The 22,145-nt window shown below is 35.8% G+C and overlaps 1 protein-coding gene across 1 annotated transcript in view; it reads left to right on the forward strand.

The window, feature by feature from the left end:
* The window catches only part of SLC13A1 (solute carrier family 13 member 1), a 56,392-nt gene extending 46,692 nt beyond the window's left edge, over positions 1-9,700 (forward strand). The window contains exons 11-14 of the mRNA XM_032643055.1: positions 366-475; positions 5,439-5,600; positions 7,089-7,226; positions 8,964-9,700. Of these exons, the coding sequence (XP_032498946.1) occupies positions 366-475; positions 5,439-5,600; positions 7,089-7,226; positions 8,964-9,101 (548 nt within the window). The 3' untranslated portion in view covers positions 9,102-9,700. The remainder of the gene's footprint in view (positions 1-365; positions 476-5,438; positions 5,601-7,088; positions 7,227-8,963) is intronic.
* The last annotated feature ends 12,445 nt before the right edge of the window (positions 9,701-22,145 follow it).

Genomic DNA, 22,145 nt, shown 5'->3' on the forward strand with positions numbered 1-22,145 from the left:
GGAGTATTACAGACATTTCACATAGCAAAGGACAGTATAGCCCAATGCACTTGTGACTCATAGTAGGCAAAGATGTTAGTGGAATGAATGAATGAATAGTATTATACATGACAGTGTTACTTATCTAAATTTATTCTATAATAAAATAGAAAGGATTTTTACAAGTTATGGATTTTTTTCTTTTTTTATAATATAATGTTCTACCTAGGCCAGGTGGAAATTACTCTAAGTTCAGATCAAGTTTCCTATCTAAGAACAATACAAGAATATTAAAAACTTCTTGTGAGATGGCTATTTAGGATAATAAGCAATGTCATATTGTCATATTTTAAGCAATGTGTAACTGTAGGACTTTTGTTTTTCAGTTGCTTTTGATTACTCTCCACTGATTACTTGGAAAGAATTCCAGTCATTCATGCCCTGGGATATAGCCATTCTTGTTGGTGGAGGGTTTGCCTTGGCAGATGGCTGTGAGGTAATACTCTGTGTCTAAGATAGTTAGCAATTAACTAGACTGTTCGAAGAAGAACGCAAAGACAGTCAAGCTTTTGGAATGCTCGACTTCATCCTTTCATTGTAATGATGCAGATTTCAGTAGCCATGCAGTAACTGTACCACACAGATGAGGTAAGTTCAGAGTTCAAGAATCTTTATAAGCATAAAACATCATTGTTTATGATGTCCCAGCATATCAAAAGAAAAAAAGAAAATTAGAATTCTTAATCCATGAAATAATATTAGAAGACCAGCTTAATAAGAAAAATATGTTATATAAAAATCATATGTACATATTTTTTTTTGTTTATACCTTCACCTTATTTGATGATGAATTTAAGTAGCTCTTAGATGTCTCTGCAGTATATCATGGTCCTAATGTTGCCAAAGAAGAATGAGAGACAATAGTACTTTATTACATTATTTATTACATATCATATTAAATACATTAAAGGTACTTAATACATGCTTATTAAATGAAGTCCAGAAAGAATTTCATATAGCCATGTTTAATATTGTATTATGTCTAATTGTAGGAAGAAACAAAACTGTCATGAGAAATAAAGTTGGCTACTTCTTTGGCCTGTCATCTATGCAGTTGATATAAAGTAGAAGTCTGGGGAAGCCTTTGTCCCTTGAAATTGCCCTGGTCATTATAGGGTTGCTAGAAGAAAAGTATCTTCTCCAGAAATTCCATGAAAATCCTCTCCTCTTTAACTAATTATTCGGGACTTAGTAGCCTTCTGTGAAACACTCAAAACTCATGGACATTCCATTTCCTTATTCAGTCATCAAAGTAAAAATGATGGTGAGAGAGATATCATGTCAAGCTCTTCAGTTTCTGAAAAGTTATATTTTTATACTTTTCAAGACAAATAACTATCTGTTCTGTTCTATTCTTGACAGTCTAAGGGAAAACTGGTTTTTACTTCTGACTTTATTGTCAATTCTTCTGTATGATATTTGGATACTGAGTTTTCAGCAATTTAGTAATAGGTGAAAGTCTTAGAAATTGTCTCAGTTCTGAGTGCCCCTTACAATGTCGTTTTAGGTCTAGATTTGGCTTGCCTCATAGACTGTTCAAATATAAATGATAGAAATAGAAGACAAATACACTTTTCTACTAGCTCAGTAGTAATGAGATCAGGTTTCTCAGAATAAATAACCTCTATTCCTATGCCTGCTAATTTGAATTGTGAGGAAATCAGAATCAGCAATTCTAGCATTGACGTGAATTTGTTCATCTCTCCTTCCTAGAATATCTGTCACTCAAAGTGGTTTTAAAAGCATTGGCCAGACCCTAGAATAGCAAAACTGAAGGAAATGAAAAGGTGTGGACCTAGTCTGATGCACTAGGCTTTCTCACTGGAAGAATGAGGGAAACCATGGAGGGACTCTGCTGTGAAAATCCTAGTACAAAGAATCAGGTTTCTGTGGGATACCCCAAATCACCCTATTTCTATAGCTGTGGATAACTATTCCACTAGAAGCTGGTTTTACAAAGATTTGGAGACAGTTACTTTTTAAAAATTTTGTTCCAAACTGTAATTAGTTTGGCAAATGCCTAGAACTAGATAACCTTTCTAGTCGGGAACTGTGAGATTGCAGCTCCTAAAGCTTTCACCTCATTGCTATTTCCTCTCTCTTAAATGCCCCTTGATTTTGGTTCAACATGATTGAACTCTCACGAACTGACAGTCACCTTCAAAATCTTATCAGTGAACAACTTCTCCTCTCCCATTTTCACACATTCCTCAAAATTTTTCTATTAAGTTAAATATGGAGGACTTAACACTTTGACTCAGGTCTCCACTAAAATGGAAATAGCACAACAAAAAAGTATCAATCTCTAAAGACAAAGAATAAATGGCAGGAACAATAACATACAAGAGATACTGATAAAATTTAGAAGATGGAAGAAGATATATGAGGGGTCAATGACTTTGTACAGTAAAGAAGTAGAAAAAGATTCAATCTACAGCCTGCAAAAAAAAAAGCCAAAAAGAAACAAACATGCATCCACAAGATTCTGGAAGAGTTTAGGAATTGGAAGCAGCAGATTAACTGAAAGCTAGAGAAAAAACCAGCACTAAAAATGGAAGATTGTTTAAAAAGGGTGTAAGGAGGTGTGAGCCTCCAGACACTCCCTCCAGCCCTGAACAGAGAGACAACTGCCCTCTCTCCTCCCTGGTAGAAAATTTAGATTTACTCTGTAAAAAACTGAATCATTGAGACATTGGCTTACAGTTCAGTCACCTATAGTAATGTCTTCCTCTCAACAATCTTCACTTAGACACAAAGAGCTTCCAATTGTGATTTTATCGCCTCCCTTTAAAACATAAATAGGTAGTCCAGGATTACCAGACAGTTGGGAAAGCCTCTGATACAACAACCAGTAACAAAAAATAAGCAAAAAGAGAAAGAATACCAAAAAGACAAGGAAAATGTATAAGGTAAAAGAAAACTTTCAAAATTTTTCATTGATGCTTCAAAGAGATATCAGAAACAAAGTCACAAAAGCAAAACAGAATGTAATTTTTTTTTTTTTGGAAAAATTCTGTGAACATAGGCTATTTTATTTCCACAGGGGATGCATTGGAAACTTTTTTTTAATTTTAATTTAATTTTTTTATACAGAGGGTTCTTATTAGTTATCTATTTTATGCATATTGGTGTATATATGTCAATCCCAATCTCCCAATTCATCCTACCACCACCACCCCCCCCACGAGAATGTAATTTTTTTTTAATGGACTAGATAGAAAATAAGAAAGAGCCACTGAAAATAAGAAATAGAACAACAGGAATTTTTAAATTCAGTAGCAGGGTTAGAAATTGAAGTTTGAACTTATCCCAGAAAATAGAACAAAAAGATGAAGAGAAAATAACATTATTAAAAAATGATAAGAAAATTAGAGTATCAATCCAACAGCTGATCAATAATAGCTTCAGAAAGAGAAGGGGAAAAAAAAGAAGAAAGAAAATAGAAATAGAAGGCCACTTCCAAAAAATAACACAAGAAATTTCATGGAACCGAGGACTCAGAGATTCTGGACAGAGAAAGCTACTGAGAACCCAGTACCAAACCACCTCATGTAGGATTTTGATATGATCCCAGTGGCTTCCAGAGACAAGGGACAATATGTGGGGTAATCTTTTCCAGATGTATCTAATCAGGTGTAGATAAAATCCATTCTTAAAATATATTTAAAGATGAATTTGTGCCAATGTGATTTAAATGGTAAATAGTCTTTTTCCATCTAAAAAACAAAACCCAGGGAATTCCCTGGTGGTCCAGTGGTTGGGACTCTGCGCTTCCACTGCAGGGGGCACAGGTTCCATCCCTGGTCAGGGAACTAAAAATCCCACATGCCTCGCAGTATGGCCAAAAAAATAAATAAATAAAAAATAAAAACAAACAAAAAAGTCAGAACTGCAAATAATATACATAATATCTGGCTATCACATCTGGCGATGTTTTTGTCAACTTCTGATCTGAGGGTATACTGCTTGTAATTAGAGCATTTCTGATGTCCATCCTACTTTGTCATGAGCATACAGATTCACACATGCAGCAGCTCACTGAAATCTCACAAATGGAGGATTTTCCCTTCCATTTGACTATTAATTTGACTGTGGCAGATTTTTCTGTATTATGTACAATGAATCCAAGATCAGAATATTATCCGGCTTCTAAAGAACCCGACTGGAAGCCACAGGAAGTGGAGCAATAATTATTTGGAGTGGTAATTTTTTCAAGTCTAGAATTCTACAAAAGCTAAATATCAAAGCAATGTGAAAAGAAAAGAAAGAGGCTTTCAGACATGCAGAGACGAAAAAAATTTACTTCCCATGCACCAATTAACAGGAAGCTACAGAAGATGTGGTCCTGTGGCCCACCAACACAAAGAAGTTAGCAAGAAAGGATTCCCACATCAGAGAGAGGTGAAGGGAATCCACAGTATGCTAGTGAAGAGAAGTCTCTTGATAACAGTAAAGTAGATCTAAAGAGCAACTAGTCCCAATGGAACAGAAAAAGGGAATACTACAAAACTGATACCTCCATTAGGGAAAATGAAAAAGGACAATTACCTGAAATTTTTATCTACTTGTGAGGAGTTTTCCATTTTTACTGGAGAGTGTACTGGAGAATTAGTGATAGATACTTAGAAAACTAAGCAAACAAAAGAATAGGGAAATTATTTCCTGGAAAAACAAACAAACAAAAAGTAAAACAAAAAAGTGAAAGCAATCACAGTACACTAAGTGGCTCAGTTGTGAACGATATCCATATAATCATAATGGCAAACTTTAAATATTGATTTAACCAAAAATGTTGACATATGAGTGTAAGGGAATGGAGGGTGGGGACAGGAAATATATGTATGATGGAAGGTGTTAGAAAGCTGAGTTCTATGTATGGTGGAAGGTGTTAGAAAGCTGAATTCTTATGCACGTATTAGGAAATCAGTAAATAATGTCTACATTTGAAAATTTAGAAATATGAAAAAGTAGACTTTTGTAAAATAGCTATCAACACATAAACATGGTTATAAATAGCTAATATGGATGAAAGTTGTTGCCTCTGGGGAACACAAATGTGGACAGAGGTAGACCAGAAAGGCTGCTCTTTTCTTAAAGCCCTATAGTACTACATGGCTTGTTATATCCACATATATTAATTAGAGATAATTAAAATTTAATTGAAAAGATGTGGGAAGACAATTCAAACTTCCTAAAGTTTGGTATATTAAAATGAGAATAATTGAGAACTTTTCCATGTCAAACCCACCTAGATCTAACAAACCACAGAAAAACATGGAAGATTAAAATTATACTTTAGAAACTGAGTTCTTAGATCAAATAATGCTTTTTAATATATTTAAATGTCTGATTAAATGACTTATTAATGAATACTAAATATCGCAAATTTGTTTTTTTAGGAGTCAGGACTCTCTAAATGGATAGGAAATAAATTAACTCCTCTAGGTTCATTACCAGTCTGGCTAATAATTCTGATATCTTCTTTGCTCGTCACATCTTTAACAGAGGTAGCCAGCAATCCAGCTACCATTACCCTCCTTCTTCCAATACTGTCTCCATTGGTGAGTATCTCATTTATCCTATTTACACTATTCATTGAAAGAATAGTGTTCTACTTTGTGTGTTCTCATATTGCAGTGTGGAATCATTTGGGTCCTGAATGGTCCCCCTGTAGGTAACTTACAGAGTCGTCCTTATTTGCATTCATGCTTTCTTAGGAGACCTCAACTCAGAAGAACTCTTTTCTTCCGTGTTCAAGCAGCATGATCTTAAGTGAACCCTCTACCTTCTTTCTGCCCATATTTTTCATTTGCAGATAAATGGGAGGGTCAGCCCAGATCCTTTCCAGCTCTAGAAGACTCTGGGATTCACTGCTTCCTGGCAACTTTAGTATTTAGATCTCTAACACTGATACTTCTCCCTCCAGAAGATGTCTTGAATTTTTTAGAAGTGCTTCATATAAGTGATTTGCAAGGGAATAAAAAGCTACGTTACACTTCAGGCTTCAAGCTTAAATGTCTTAGATGCAGTTCTCTACGGCCCAGGGAAGAATTTAAAAAGATAAGTAAGAAGCAGATTTGCAAGGAGAGAGAGGGAAGACTGTCTCTCTTCCTCTCCATCACTAGCTGGCAATTACAAGAAACAGCTTCAAGTAAAATGTTTTTCTTATTGGAACAGATGAGTTTGGTGAAAGGAAAGCACTTTGTATAAAGAAGAACTGCCCTTCTGGAATTGTTCTGCTACCAGCTCAAGGGGCAGATGTTGGCATTCTTGAGCTGCTTCAAATTAGAAAAGAAATGTAGGCAGGTTATGTTGGTGAAATACAGTTTTGGGTTTTTTCTGGTTTTTATTTCTCAACAAGGAGCAGTTAAAAAATCGTGTGATAAATTAAGAATAGTAGTAACTCTTCTGTGATGATCCCTAAGAAAATTTTAAATTACATATGTCACAGAGGTAGTAAAGTTAATGGAATGATGAGAAGCTTTGGAGCCAGAGGGACCTGAGAACTACGTAAGCTCTACTGCTTGCCAGCTATGTGTTTGGATCAGTTACTTTAACGTGTATGGACCTCAGTTTCTTCATCTGCTATTTGGGACTACAGTTTTGATCTTTTAAGGTCGTAGTGAAATTTAAATTATATATATATAAATATACAACGTTATTATGTTATACATTATATATATGTTAAATTTTACATATATCTTATATATATAACATACATATATATATATACAGTTAGCACAGCACTTAGCGCTAGATCAGTAATAAACAGCTGCTGTTTTAATTTTGTTTCTGGAATAAATGATACTTTATTTTCTAAATGAACTGAGCTATAATGCTTAAATGGACGCCAATCACCATATAAACAATGATAAGAGGAAGATACGTTTTCTAAAAAATATTCTTCCAGTTATAACTGCATTTATGTATATATAATTTTATGTCTTTATATATCAATCTGCTTCTGGGAAAGTTTATTATAATAATTTTGCTCATTTTGATGCCTATCTCAAAATTTTACTTAGACTGCTTTTTATCTTTTCCAACAGGCTGAAGCCATTCAAGTCAACCCTCTTTATATTTTGTTACCTTCTACTCTGTGTACTTCATTTGCATTCCTCCTACCAGTAGCAAATCCACCCAATGCTATTGTTTTTTCATATGGCCATCTAAAAGTTACTGACATGGTGAGTGAGCTGAAAGAATGCTATCAAGACCAATAGACATTATTTTGTGATATCTTGGGTTGTCTACCCTTTAATACGCTAGTCAACTGCTAGGAAATGCATAGCCTGAGTACTACTTCTGAAGGTGAGCTCATGACTGGCCATAGAATTGTTTTTAAGAGTGATACTGGCCATAGAATTGTTTTTAAGAGTGATAACCAGAAGCAAACATGCCATTAATATTTACAGTCACAAATACAGAGATATTGAATGCATCAGTAATATGCTGGCAGAGGAAGAGAGCAAACAATATGCTCCACACAGTGGCTTAAGCTTACATGTCAAGATCAGGACCCAACTTGACCTAGGCAAAAGGGTGAATGAAATTCAGCAATCAAGCACTGTGGTTTACCATCATGAATATTTACAGAACTGACATTTGCTCTGAATAAGATGTTGGGCTCAGTGCTTGACTGATGAAAAGTCATCTTTCTTTTTCTGATTCTAATAGTGGCACCTGAAATAAAACTAAATGAAATGAAGTGAAATGAAATGAAATTAGCACAAGCAAGTAATAATAGAAAATTTAAGTGACAAAACGTGCACATTTTGCCAATTACAAAAGTAGTGGTAGAGAAGGACTAGCTTGAGAATATCCTGCTCTTCTCTCAATCTTGATCACCAGCTTCCGAAACAAACCAAGCAAGACTATAACTAAAGGCAATTCAGTGAGTTTGCTGTGCAAATGCAGTTCCAAGTTAAGCCCCAGGTTCTTTTCTTCCAGACAGATTGCTGTCCCTAAACCCCTGTAATGTAAAAATTCTGGAAATGCCTCTATGCAGAAGTCGTATAATCTCCTTTGGGTAAAGAAAATGAGCATAATATACAATATAAACTGTGCTAGGTATGTGAATGTTAAAAAAAAACAGGATTCTAAAATAAACGAGAGGCTTGCATGGACAGAACAGGAGGCCTCTATAATGTTTATTTTGCCTTGGGGCTCCATGTTTTAATACAGAGAATGCAGAGATAAGCAAGCTTTCTCTGTAAAGAGCCAGAGAGTAAATATTTGAGACTCTGTGGGCTGTATGGTCTCTGTCACAACTACTGAATCATGAAAGCAGCCAACAACATGTAAGCAAATAGGCAGAATTGTGGTCCCGCAAAACTTTCTTTACAAAAACAGTTTATGGGCAGTAGTTTGCCAACCTCTGTCTTAATAGCTAGCAAGCAATTTGAGATTGTTTAGTGCCACCAGAATAATGACGTCAGACCTAGAAAAATGGGAACTCTAAGAAAGATGAATGGAAGAGGTATTAAATCTCAATAAGAGAATACTGAAGGCTAAACTAAAAACAATATGGAGTGAATATGAAGGATTCAGTTTTCATATAGTGACCTGAACCTTATTTTCACTGAAATACAAAATAGCAAAACTCAAATCCTGATTTGACATGAAACGGCAGATTTTTAAAGGGATTTTTCTCTAATCAGAATGACTTCAGTATATTCCTAAGAGGAACCTCTCTGAGACTCTCAACCTAAATGGCATTTAGTTGGGAATAGATTCTTTTTTGACATGAATGGAAGGACTCCTTGTCTTATGAAACCAATCATTGATACTAATCATTTAGGATGCATGTAAATCTGACATATGCCTTCTTCAACAGTATTCCAATTCTCCCATAGGTTGTTTTTGGGTTTTTTTGTTTGTTTGTTTGTTTTTGAGACTGACATTCATGTTCTTTCATATTCAAGGTTAAAGCTGGACTTGGCGTTAATATTGTGGGTGTTGCTGTCGTGATGCTTGGCATGTTTACCTGGATTGTACCCATGTTTGACCTCCACACTTACCCTTCCTGGGCTCCTGCAGTTAGTAACGAGACCATGCCATGACAAGCATGAATGCTCTATCCTGTGGTGGGTTTTGGGAACCACTAAGAATTCACTACAAAATTTGGCTCTAGAAAACTGATGACACTTAAATTAGTCCTGGTGTAGCTGCTGTAAAACACCCCAAACCTGCTTTGAGATGCAACCAAGACCATCTATGTGCCTTAATGAAGAAGCCCTCAGTTGAGATTTTGCTCATGGACCATATGCATCCTGCTTCATCATAAGAATAATTTATAACTTGACCTTCAAGAGATTAGGTCATTTGCTTCATCTTACACTTTGGGTTCAGTGTAACATTTCAAATGTCAATTTGTTATTTCAGAAACTTTCCATGAAGGTAGAAATAGAAAATAAAATATACAAGTTTATTAGCTACTTGTATAAATCATTTCTGTAGTGTTGTCCAAGGGAATTTTCTGAAAAATCAAAGCTGTGGTCATCTGGTAGTGCAAAAGAAAAGTTTAATCTAAGTAAAATATACATTCCCTCATTTAAAAAATATTCCAATCAGATTACTCTTGAAATATCCACATAGTATAAAAATTGAAAATTAAGGGCTTCCCTGGTGGCGCAGTGGTTGAGAGTCCGCCTGCCGATGCAGGGGACACGGGTTCATGCCCTGGTCTGGGAAGATCCCACATGCCGCGGAGTGGCTGGGCCCGTGAGCCATGGCCGCTGAGCCTGCGCGTCTGGAGCCTGTGCTCCACAACAGGAGAGGCCACAACAGTGAGAGGCCTGGGTACCGCAAAAAAAAAAAAAATTGCAAGTAGTAGTTGCAAAATTATAGCTGAATCCACTAAACAACAGAAAATAGATAAGGATTAATTTCTATTTGACCCTATGGTTAAAGTATTGATAACATAATTCATACTTTTATGATCTCGGTGCACTGAGAAATGTACTTTGTAGAGCTATGGATAAGGCTTGCTATGACTTGCACTATTAGCACGGTATAGTTAGGAAAGAAAGCTAAACAGTATAAAATTATTAACACATTTGTGGATTTTTGTTACAGTTTTGCTTAAATGTTTATTTTATTTCAGAACTACATAATGTCATATATAAAAACAAGAAATTCCGAAATTTAAATGAATTATCACTGTGTATGCAGATACAGAAAAAAGTCATGTAACTCCATTGCATCAACATTGAAATGGAATACCAGAGGGAAAATAAAGAATAAAAAATTGAAACTGTTGATATATTTGCAAAAGAAAAAACTAAATTATTTATGTGCAAACCAAAAAGAAAAAAGAACTGAACATTCGAACAAAAGTAGGAAGAAAATAGTCTCCTAGCATTCAGGATGTTAAACTGTAAGGTCTACTGGCATTCCGAAATTAGAATAAAGGCAAAAAATTGAAAAAGACAAAAATGTGTACAGTTAGGAAAATATGGAGAAGTCAGAGCAATTCTCATGCTAAAAATAAAATGGAAGACAAGGTTAAAAAACACCTTTAATAGCTTTAATTTTCATAGAGCTCATCAGACCTGGTTTGGTTTTTTTGTGCAAATGACATTATTTATAAAGTTATTCTTGAAAATTAAATATGGTAAAGAGGGTTTTTTAAAGTTATACATTTCTTTAAAAAATTATATATAATAGCCCATGTTTATTATTTGTCTGTTTATTAATTACTCAATGCAAAATTAACTTTTTCAAGAAAAAAATGTGTCTATTTAAGCCTGACAATATAATATTGCTGCTTTGTGTAAATCATCTATGTTCACCCTGTTCACTTGTTCCCTTCCCTATCATATGTTACACATTTATTTATGATCCACAGTATTTATTACATTTCTGCTTTTTTCTAATCATTCAATTTATCAGTGCTGAATTATATTATACGATGAATATATTTTCATTATGAAAAAATGAAATGACTTTTCAAATTATATTAAGTTTTGCTCTCAAGAAAATAATATAAACATTTCAGCTTGAATCATTTTAACAGAATTACTTCCAACAGCTGCCAGCTGAGTGCAGAAAAAATGATACTTTGTTAAAATTTGTTTAAGTGAGCCGTATGGTTCTCTTGTTACATCTTTATGTTTAGCTGATATATCAAAAATGACTTAACTCATCCATTTCACATTTGTCCCATTTACATCAAAGTTCTCAAGTTCTTTTAGTTTGAGAGGTGCATACTGTCTTTGAAAGTTTCCAAAAGACAGCCTAAACAGATGATCAGACAAATCTTTGTCTTCCCACTCTAGGGTAGACAGTGTTTTTGTTCTTATATTGAGCCTTACTTAGAAGTTAACTAGAAGTCTTTGTCACTTTAAATCCCTGTATCTTGCTTACGGTTGGATCTTGTCCAGATAATAGGAGCAATTTCACTAAGTGCCTATTTACTGTCTGTTCCTTGCAAGTGCTTAGAGGGCTCCGCAGCATATGTGTATCCTTCACTCACCACAACTGCCACTGTATATATCAGCACCTAGAATTCAGATTTCCTTCCTTTCAAATGTGTGCACTGTTTTCACCCTACCTGGTCTCCAAGACTTTGTTCTCTCCTTTTTCAGCTTGGGAGGTAGGAAGGTACACTTTTAGCCAGTATTACTAATTAAATTTATTAGCAAAATTTGATAAAACAATATCCTGACACATTTTGCCTGGACATGTGTACTACATGTTATTATATGTCAAAGTTTATTATTAGATATTTTATTATATTTTTGCCATGGCTAAATATTTGATAAGAATCTTTGTGATGACACTTTTGTTCCAAAGTTTTCTTGGTTTAGTTATTGAATGATTATTATCTTTACTTGTGTGGGGATTTTTCCCAATTAAATACTTTTATTTTCAAGAGGGAGAGGATTGTACTAGCAATGAAAGAGTAAACTCAAACAAACATTCAGTTTTATTACTGTAATGTAATATAAAAATAGTTTAAATTGTTACCCCAGGGCAGCATCAGCCATGTTATTCCATTCCCAAACTAAGTATTTTAGTCAAAATAACAATTTACTAGGTAAGTTTTGGGAATGCACTGGGAAATGTCCCCAGTGCAGAGTAAGATCAGATTAGTCCTGGAGTAAATAGTAAAAACAGCACATAAATAAAGTAAAAATTAAAAGGTTTTCCAAACATGAGGACCTTCATTTGTTTAGGAACAAAAAGATGTGGGGTTTGAAAAAAGAAATAAAAGTGCTTTTCTTAATAACAGTATGGTGGTATAGACACTGGAGGCTAGAGGTGGGGGAGATCTTCTTAAGGCCAAATAATAATAAATATTGTATAACATACATTACCATGGAGGCAAAAAAAAAAAAAAAAACAGAAGTCCTTAAGAAGAGAAATATATAGAAGGACCAGCAAATGTCCAGAGACTTAAGCAAGGACTGAAGATAGAAACTGCTAGTCCCTAGAGATATTGAAATTTTCCTATTACTAAGTACACAGGGTACGAGGGATGGGATACCAAGCTAGGACCCAAGCAAGTTAGGGGTTGAATGGAAAATTACATAGAGTTAGGATCTCCAAGGGCTATACTCTCAGTGAAAATGAGGAAAAAAACCCACAAAAAACCCACCTTGTGGAGGGAAACATCAAGGGAATTTTCATGTTTTGGCCTATGCACTTGGTGGAGGGGTAAAATCTCCTTTGAAAATTCATAATCCAATGAGATATCATCTCACACCAGTCAGAATGGCCATCATCAAAAAATCTAGAAACAATAAATGCTGGAGAGGGTGTGGAGAAAAGGGGACACTCTTGCACTGCTGGTGGGAATGTGAATTGGTTCAGCCACTATGGAGAACAGTATGGAGGTTCCTTAAAAAACTACAAATAGAATTACCATATGACCCAGCAATCCCACTACTGGGCATATACCCTGAGAAAACCAAAATTCAAAAAGAGTCATGTACCAAAATGTTCATTGCAGCTCTATTTACAATAGCCCGGAGATGGAAAGAACCTAAGCGCCCATCATCGGATGAATGGATAAAGAAGATGTGGCACATATACACAATGGAATATTACTCAGCCTTAAAAAGAAATGAAATTGAGTTATTTGTAATGAGATGGATAGACCTAGAGTCTGTCATACAGAGTGAAGTAAGTCAGAAAGAAAAAGACAAATACCGTATGCTAACACATATATATGGAATTTAAAGGAAAAAAATGTCATGAAGAACCTAGGGATAAGACAGGAATAGAGGCGCAGACCTACTGGAGAACGGACTTGAGGATATGGGGAGGGGGAAGGGTGAGTTTTGACAGGGCGAGAGAGAGTCATGGACATATACACACTAACAAACGTAGTAAGGTAGATAGCTAGGGGGAAGCAGCCGCAAGGCACAGGGATATTAACTCGGGGCTTTGGGACAGCCTGGAGGGGTGGGAGGGGGAGAGTGGGAGGGAGGGAGATGCAAGAGAGAAGACACATGGGAGCATATGTATATGTATAGCTGATTCACTTTGTTATAAAGCAGAAACTAACACACCATTGTAAAGCAATTATACCCCAATAAAGATGTTAAAAAAAAAAAAATGCTAAAAAAAAAAAAAAAAAAAGAAAGAAAATTCATAATCCAGGTTAGGGGCCTAAAGTCTCAATATCAGTGTGTGTAGGTACCTCAATCTGAAACGTAATTTTAAAACAGTCCTAGGGGGGCTTCCCTGGTGGCGCAGTGGTTGAGAACCTGCCTGCTAATGCAGGGGACACGGGTTCGAGCCCTGGTCTGGGAGGATCCCACATGCCGCGGAGCGACTGGGCCCGTGAGCCACAACTACTGAGCCTGCGCGTCTGGAGCCTGTGCTCTGCAGCAGGAGAGGCCACGATAGTGAGAGGCCCGCACACCGCGATGACGAGTGACCCCCGCTCACCACAACTAGAGAAAGCCCTCGCACAGAAACGAAGACCCAACACAACAAAAATTAATTAATTAATTAATAAACTCCTACGCCCAACATCTTAAAAAAAAAAAAAAAAAAAAAAAAAAACAGTCCTAGGCTGATAATATCCCCAACTACCTGGCCAATAAAAAGGAACACTTTCTTCAAGCTGGGGCTCAAAGAATGTCTAAGATTATAATCAAAACCCATAAATTCTGCCAAGACATAAAGCATTTTGTGCAAGAGACAACATAAACAGAAGAAATAAAATCCAAAGTGCAAAGACAACAGGTATTCTAATTATTAAATAAAGAATATAAAGTGAAGACTCATAAACCAATGGATTATATGAGCTCTTAAGAGCAGAAGAGAAAGGCAGAAGAGTCAGGTGGGTGAGATCAGACAGAATGGGAAGTCAGAGAGATTTGAAATATGAGAACTGGACCCCCCAGTGTTGCTGGGTTTGATGATGAAAAGGGTCACAAGTCAGAGAATGCAGGCAGCCTTTAGAAACTCAGAATGACCCTGGTTGAAACCCAGCAAGAAAACAGAGGCCTTAGTCCTACAGCTGCATGGAACTGAATTCAGCCAACAACATAAGCCTAGAAATAGATTGTCCTCAAGAGCCTCCAGTAAGGAATGCAACCCTGCAGACACCTTGATTTTAGTCCAGTGAGACTTGTATTGGACAAATCTGCTAATCTACAGAGCTCTGAGATAATAATAAGTATTGTGGTAGTTTGTTATGGCAACAATAGAAAACAAATACAATGAGGAACTAGAGACCCTGAAAAGTGACCAGAAAGATATGAAAAGGATAGGGAGGGTGGGAGGGAGACGCAAGAAGGAGGAGATATGGGGATATATGTATATACATAACTGATTCACTTTGTTATAAAGCAGAAACTAACACATCATTGTAAGGCAATTATACTCTAATAAAGGTGTTTAAAAAAAGATATGAAGGGCTTCCCTGGTGGCGCAGTGGTTGAGAGTCCGCCTGCCGATGCAGGGGACGCGGGTTCGTGCCCCGGTCTGGGAGGATCCCGCGTGCCGCGGAGCGGCTGGGCCCGTGAGCCGTGGCCGCTGAGCCTGCGCGTCCGGAGCCTGTCCTCCGCAACGGGAGAGGCCACAACAGTGAGAGGCCCGCGTAACGCATAAAAAAAAAAAAAAAAAAAAAAAAAAAAAAAAAAAAAAAAAAAAAAAAAGATATGAAAAGGTGTCAAATAGAAATTTTAAGTAGAAAAAATATAATGATTTAAATTAAAAACTTAATGAATAGTTTAAATAGCACTATACAAACTGGAAGAAAGTGTGTGAACTTGAAGACACATTTAAAAAATTATTTAGAATACAACACAGAGACAGAACTCTGAAGGAGAAGTTAAGAAAAATGCAAGCTAGAATGAGAAATGTAGCATATATTTAATCAGAATTCCAAGAGTATATAGTAAAAAGAATGAGGGAGACACAATCATTGAAGATACAATGGGTAACAATTTTCCAGTATTAGTGAAAACAACCAATCAAGATTTTCAGGAAGGATAATGAATCCAAAGCAGGATTTTTAAAAGGGAAATTTGCCCTCACCTACATGAGAGCGAAATAGTAGAACACTCAAAAGAAAGAAAAGGTAATAGAGAGAGAGAAGAAAGATTACATACAAGGAACTATAATTAGACTAAGGCTACCTTCTCAAGAACAACTGGAAACAGTGAAGAATCTCCCAGTGCTAAAACAAAGAGCTATCAACCTAAAATTATACATCTAGAAAGTCTATGTTTCAAGAATGAAAGAAAACTAAGGAGTTTTCAAACCAATAAAAACTAAGAGAGTTTACCAATAACCAAAGCTCATAAAGGTACGTCTAACGTATGTAACAAAGGAAAGAGAAAATTCAAGACAGAAGTTGTGTGACATGACAAGAAATGGTGAGTAACCAAATTGGTAAACATATGGGTTAAAAAAAACTAGAATTAATACTGAAAAAGCATAAAATAAGTTCAAAGAAAAGTATTCTAATTTAGCTCTCAAGCTTCCACTTTTCTCAACAGCAGAACACTTTAAATCAAAGTCAATTTAGTCATTTCAGTGTTTTTTCTGATTTCAGAGTTTAACTTAGTCAACTTAGGTTTTTGTTTTTTAGATCCCCTCTCTTGTTCCTTTCTTCTTGATGTTTTTATCTAAGTTCTGTGAACCTTACATATGAAACTTGCACTGGATGAGTGAGATGCATCTGGTCTTTGTGATCAGCAATTGTCTGTGTTGGCTTCCACTGAGATGAACAATTCTCTGAAATGTATGATTCCTATCGGTTTTATCTTTTACTTCTGATTCCAAGATCTATTCATACTCCCTGGCTCATGTACCTCTCATGTCATGCCTAAAATCAACATCTCTTCAACGGAGCCACAAGCCCCACTGACCCACCACTTCAAGGGTGTAGGGAAATTGGGATGCCCTCTGCACCTCTCTGGGATCCTCTGGGAGGAAAGTGTATCTCAGGCCCACCTGTATTAGACACTCCTTGCCATTAACCAACTCTACTGCAGAGCTTCGTGTTAAGTGCAAGAGAGATGGAGCCTGAAGTTCACATCTTTCACCAAGAAGAGTCAGTATATTAATAAATTCATGGCAAAAATAACTGATGTAACCTAGAGCCACAGAACAGAGCAAATCAGCCTAGCTCAAATGAAGACCAAAACCATTGTGTCTAGAGCAGTGCTTATGAGAATAGAATCTGGAGGCTGACTTCCAGGACTGAATGCTTGCTCCACAACTCACCATACCATCCTCAGATATGTAATTTGACCTCTATATGCTGCAGTTTCCTCATCTGAAAATGGACCACTGATGACACAAGAATATCTTCATAGGGTTATGAGAATTAAATGAATTAATACACATAAAACACTTAGGGCAGTGACTGGCCATAATAAAAGCTCAATATTAGGTTGTATTCTTATTACTGTTATTTTCTTATCACTCCTTAGCACATCACCAGAAGTAATTGCTCACACGCAGTCACCAGGCTTGGTCAAACTCCTTCTTCAGAAGACTCTTAGCCAGAATCTCATTGAAACCTTAGGTAAGCTAATTTTATTAAGTTTAAAAGGTTTCCCTTAGTAATAACACCTAAACAAACATTCCCAAAGAATCATTTAACTTTTACCCAATTACTCTTTGGTTGAGAGAGCACGCTGAAGGTAAAACAGTGAACAAAGTGTGCATTTTTAAAAATGCATTTTCACTTTACAGAATTCAGCACACAAAGAAAATATAGGGCAATTTAGACACTGTATACAGTACTAAAAAACAAGTTCAATACCTTATTGGAATAATGTGGTGTGTTGGTATCAAACGAGCCTCTAACTCCATTAAACTATTCTCATTATTAGTTTTCACTTCAGGGATTTTTAGATAGTTCAATCCCCTCCCACCCCATATTGTCAGGGCTCCCTGGAGCATTGTTTGCAGGGTTGTGGATGAATCTGGACAAATGTAGTTCTGCACACCTGCTGAGCTGAGCCTACCCTTTGACCTCTCCTCAATGGCAAGTCTATGGCTGGGCCACTGAATCAGACTCTATGCCTTTGTGGTTATTATTCTGTAAAAAGTATGTACTGAAGATCACCAAAATGCCAGAAAAGTCAGATAGCCTCTCCATTCAAAGAAAAGTGGTGTGCTCTTGCATCCATGTTAATGTTAAGGCTGACATTTCCATTATTTTCCTTATTTATTCTAATGCTTAATTCTTATCTTTTTTTATTTAGTGCAACTTTTTTTCTTGACACAGTATCTTTTTTTAAGAGATGCAGATATGCTTGGACTCTTCAGAAGAGTCAGAGACTGTGTTTGTTAGAGCCTCTAAGAATAGTGGCCTCTTATAGTGCTCCTACATAAAGAAATGACAAATAGATAGCTTTCTCCATTTACTTCATATTCTATGGCCTTGGAATAAATATTCAAATAGAGCTTGAAAATGACATGTCTTCTATTTTATGCAATGGTTTTCAAACTCCAAGTGATCCTGAAAGAGTGGGAGAGAGTTTTGGTGGAAAAACTTAGGGCAGAAGAGATGTTCTAAAGACAGCATGTTCGATCCATCTAAACCTGACTGCCACAAAATCCGTTTCTAGTGTGAAGACTCCCCCTCTTCAAACAATATTATATTTTTTAGATGTTGGATTTCCAGACTAGCTTCCAGGATCCTTCCTTCCTTCACATTTCTTGAGGGAGTTTATGGATTTTATCACCTTAGACAATTTAAAGTGCATACCAAAAGTGAAAAAATTTGAGATTACAACAGGGACTCAATAAACTCTAGTCATAAACAATAAATCAACTTGGGAAGAGTTGACACCTTAAAAATTTTGATTCTCTTGACCCATAAACACTGTATCTCTCTACTTAGGTATTCTCTTTTCTCTGAGCAATGCTATATAGTTTTCAGTATACAGTCCTGCTCATCTTTAAACAGATGTATAAGTATTTCATATTGGTTTTTTGGCCACGAGGCATGTGGGTTCTTAGCTCCTGACCAGGGATCGAACCTGCATCCCCTGCATTGGAAGGTGAAGTCTTAACCACTGGACCGCCAGGGAAGTCTCTATTTTTCAGCTTCAGTTTCTGATTGATAGTTGCTAGGATTTAGTAATACACTGATTTTTAAAATTCTGTACCATTGCTAAGCTTATTTATTAGTTCTAGCTGCTTTTTTGTGGACTTCACAGGATTTTCTAACATAAAAAATAATGTCTTATGTGAGAAAAGTCACTTATATTTCTTGCTTTTCAATCTGGATACTTTTATTTCTTATTCTGCCTTAAGATATCCTTATCTTTTTTCTTCTGTTAGCAGTAAAGCCTCTTTTTTCTTACCATTAGTTATCAGTGTTTGTTAGCTGTAGAATTTTCAGATTGAGGAAACTCTTCTATTGCTAGTTTGCTGATAGTTTTTATCAGGAATAGATGTTGGAATTTGTTAAATGTTTTTGCTGTGTCTTTCAAGATGATCTTATGGTTTTCTTTTTTAGTCTGTTAACTTGCTAAATTACATTGAATTAAACTAACTTTGAGCATGATATATTATACTTTTTATATATTGTTAAATTTTATTTACTAAAATTTTATTTAAAATGCTCACATCAGTGGTCAGGAGGGACATTGGTCTTTAGCTTTCTTATAGGTCGTTTGTTTGTTTTCAGGTTTTGGTACTAGAGTAATGCTGGCCTCAGAGAATTAGTTAGCAGTCTCTTCAATTATCTGGGAGAGTCTGTAGAATTTGATTCCTTTTAAATTTATTGAGATTTGTTTATGAAAGAATATCTTGGTATATATTACATGTGCCCTTGAAAAGAATATATATTCTGCTGTTGTTGCGTGGTGTGTTCTAGAGTGTCACTCAGTCAAGTTGGTTGATAGAATTTTCAATTATTCTATATCCTTATTGGCTTTCTACTTGTTCTATCAACTACTGAGAGAGGAATGTTGAAATCTTTGCCTGTAGTTGTGGATTTGTCAATTCTCCTTGCATTTTTATCTGGTTTTGCTTTATGTTTTTTGAAGCTCTGGTATTTGATTAGTTTGTAAACATTTAAGGTTGCTATATATTCATTATGAGTATATGCCTGTATCACAATACAGTGCTCTTTTCATCAATGTTGATATTCTTCATTCTGAAATACACTGATATTAATGTTACTATTACAACTTTTTAAAATTTTATAATGGTATATCTTTTTCCATCCTTTTATTTTTAAACTACTTGTGTCTTTATATTATATTTAAAGTGGTTTCTTGTAGGTAAAATATAATTGATTTTTTAAAAATTTTATTCATTCATTTATTTTTGGCCACGTTGGGTCTTCATTGCTGTGCGCGGGCTTTCTCCAGTTGCAGCGAGTGGGGGCTACTCTTCGTTACAGTGTGCGGGCTTCTCGTTGCAGTGGCTTCTCTTGTTGCGGAGTGTGGGCTCTAGGCACGCGGGCTTCAGTAGTTGTGGCACATGGGCTCAGTAGCTGTGGCTCGCGGGCTCTAGAGCACAGGCTCAGTAGTTGTGGCTCATGGGCTTACTTGCTCCGCGGCCTGTGGGATCTTCCCGGACCAGGGCTTGAATGTGTGTCCCCTGCATTGTTGGCAGGTGGATTCTTAAGCATTGCACCACCAGGGAAGTCCAATATAAATAATTTTGTTTTCTTAGGTTTTAGTCAAATATGACAGATTCTGTCTTTTGATTTATGTATTTAAGCCATTTATAGTTAATGTGGTTTTGGTATGACTGCACTTAATTCTACCATCTTTCTATTTGTTTTATTTGTTCTTTTTTTTTTTTTTTTGCAGTACGCAGGCCTCTCACTGTTGTGGCCTCTCCCATTGAGGAGCACAGGTTCCGGACGTGCAGGCTCAGCAGCCATGGCTCATGGGCCCAGCCACTCCGCGGCATGTGGGATCTTCCCAGACCGGGGCACAAACCCGTGTCCCCTGCATCAGCAGGTGGACTCTCAACCACTGCGCCACCAGGGAAGCCCTGTTTTCTTTTTTGTTTTCCTCTTGTACTACCTTCTTTTGGATTAATTGACCATTTTTGTGATTTAATTTTATTTCGTTTGTTGACTTAGTTACCATAACTTTTTGTGGTTGTCTAAGAATTTATAGTATATATTTTAACTTATCACAGTTACTTTAAGTAATATTATATCACTTCATGTGTATTATAAGACTGACAAGAGTTCATACCTATAGCTCCCTTCACATCTTTGTGTTCTTTCCTCATGTGTTTTATTTCTACATATGTCATAAACCTCAAAATGCATTGCTATTGTTTTTTATTTAAACAGTAGATTATCTTTTAAAAGATTAAAAAATATAAAAGATCAAAAAGTGTCTTATATCTTCCCATATTCTTCTTTCCTTTCATATAGGCTTGTTATTTCAATTAATACCTGTTATAACTTTTATTCTTTTAGCTTTGTAAGTTTGAAAAAATCTCTATTTTGCCTTCATTATTGAAAGATATTTCCACTGGGAATACAATTCTAGATTGACAGTGTTATTTTACTCAGGAATTTAAAGATGTTGAAAGACTTCTGGTTTATATCCTTTTTGTTGAAAAAATGTGCTTTTATCCTTAAGTTTGTTCTTCTGCATGTAATGTGTATCTTTTCCCCTCTGGCCGCTTTTAAGATTTTCCTTACATGATTTTATGCAATTTAATTGTCAGGTAACTTGAAGTCATTTTCTTTATGCGTCTATGTGTTTGACATTCATTAAGTTTCCATGTATTTGTAGATTTTTAAAGCAAATTTGGAAAACCTTCATCCATTATTCCTTAAAATACTCTCTCTCACCTCCTTTTCTTCAGGGACTACAATTACACACATATTTGGTTACTTGAAATTGTCCCAGAGTACACTGAACCTCTGGGGATTTTTACCCATTTCTTTGTCTGTGTTTCATTTTGAATAGTTTCTATTGCTACATGTTTAAGTTCACTAATTCCCTCTTTTGCAGTATCTATATTAACTTAATTCTGTTAATTAACAGAATTAACTTCTGTTAATTCTATCAAGCGTATTTTTTTCATCTCAAACATTGTAATTTTCAACTCTAGAAATTTGATTTGGGTCTTATATATTTTTCCTGTTGCTACTCAGCATACTCATTTTTTCCTCTACCTTCTTGAACATATGTAATATAGGTTTCATAACTTTTGCTGTTCTTGTCTACTAATTTTATCATCTCTTTCATTTCTGCCTCCATTCCTATTGTTTGATTCTCCTCTCTTTTAAGAGCCGTTATTTTTGTTCTTTTTCTGCCTGGTAATTTTTTTCAATTGAGGGCCAGGTATTGCTGATTTTACTTTGTTTAATACTATCTATATTTTTATTTCTATAAATATTATTGAGTGTTATTCTGGGGCACAGTTATTTGTAAACAGTTTGCTCTTAAGATTTATTGGGTAAGACTAAAACAACCTTTAATCTAGGACTGCATTTGCCTCACTGCTGAGGCAATATTTTTCTGAGTATTGTACTTGATGTTCCATTAATTTTGAGGTTTTCCACTCTGATTGGAACGTGCATTATTCTCAACCCTGTGTGACCCTTGTGATCATCTCATCTAATAATTTTGAGTGATTATTTCCTTATCCTGAGGTAGTTTTCTGACAGATATGTGTTGATCAGTATTCAGGAGAAT

Source organism: Phocoena sinus, chromosome 9, assembly GCF_008692025.1.
Source record: "Phocoena sinus isolate mPhoSin1 chromosome 9, mPhoSin1.pri, whole genome shotgun sequence".
NCBI classification, from domain to species: Eukaryota; Metazoa; Chordata; class Mammalia; order Artiodactyla; family Phocoenidae; genus Phocoena; species Phocoena sinus.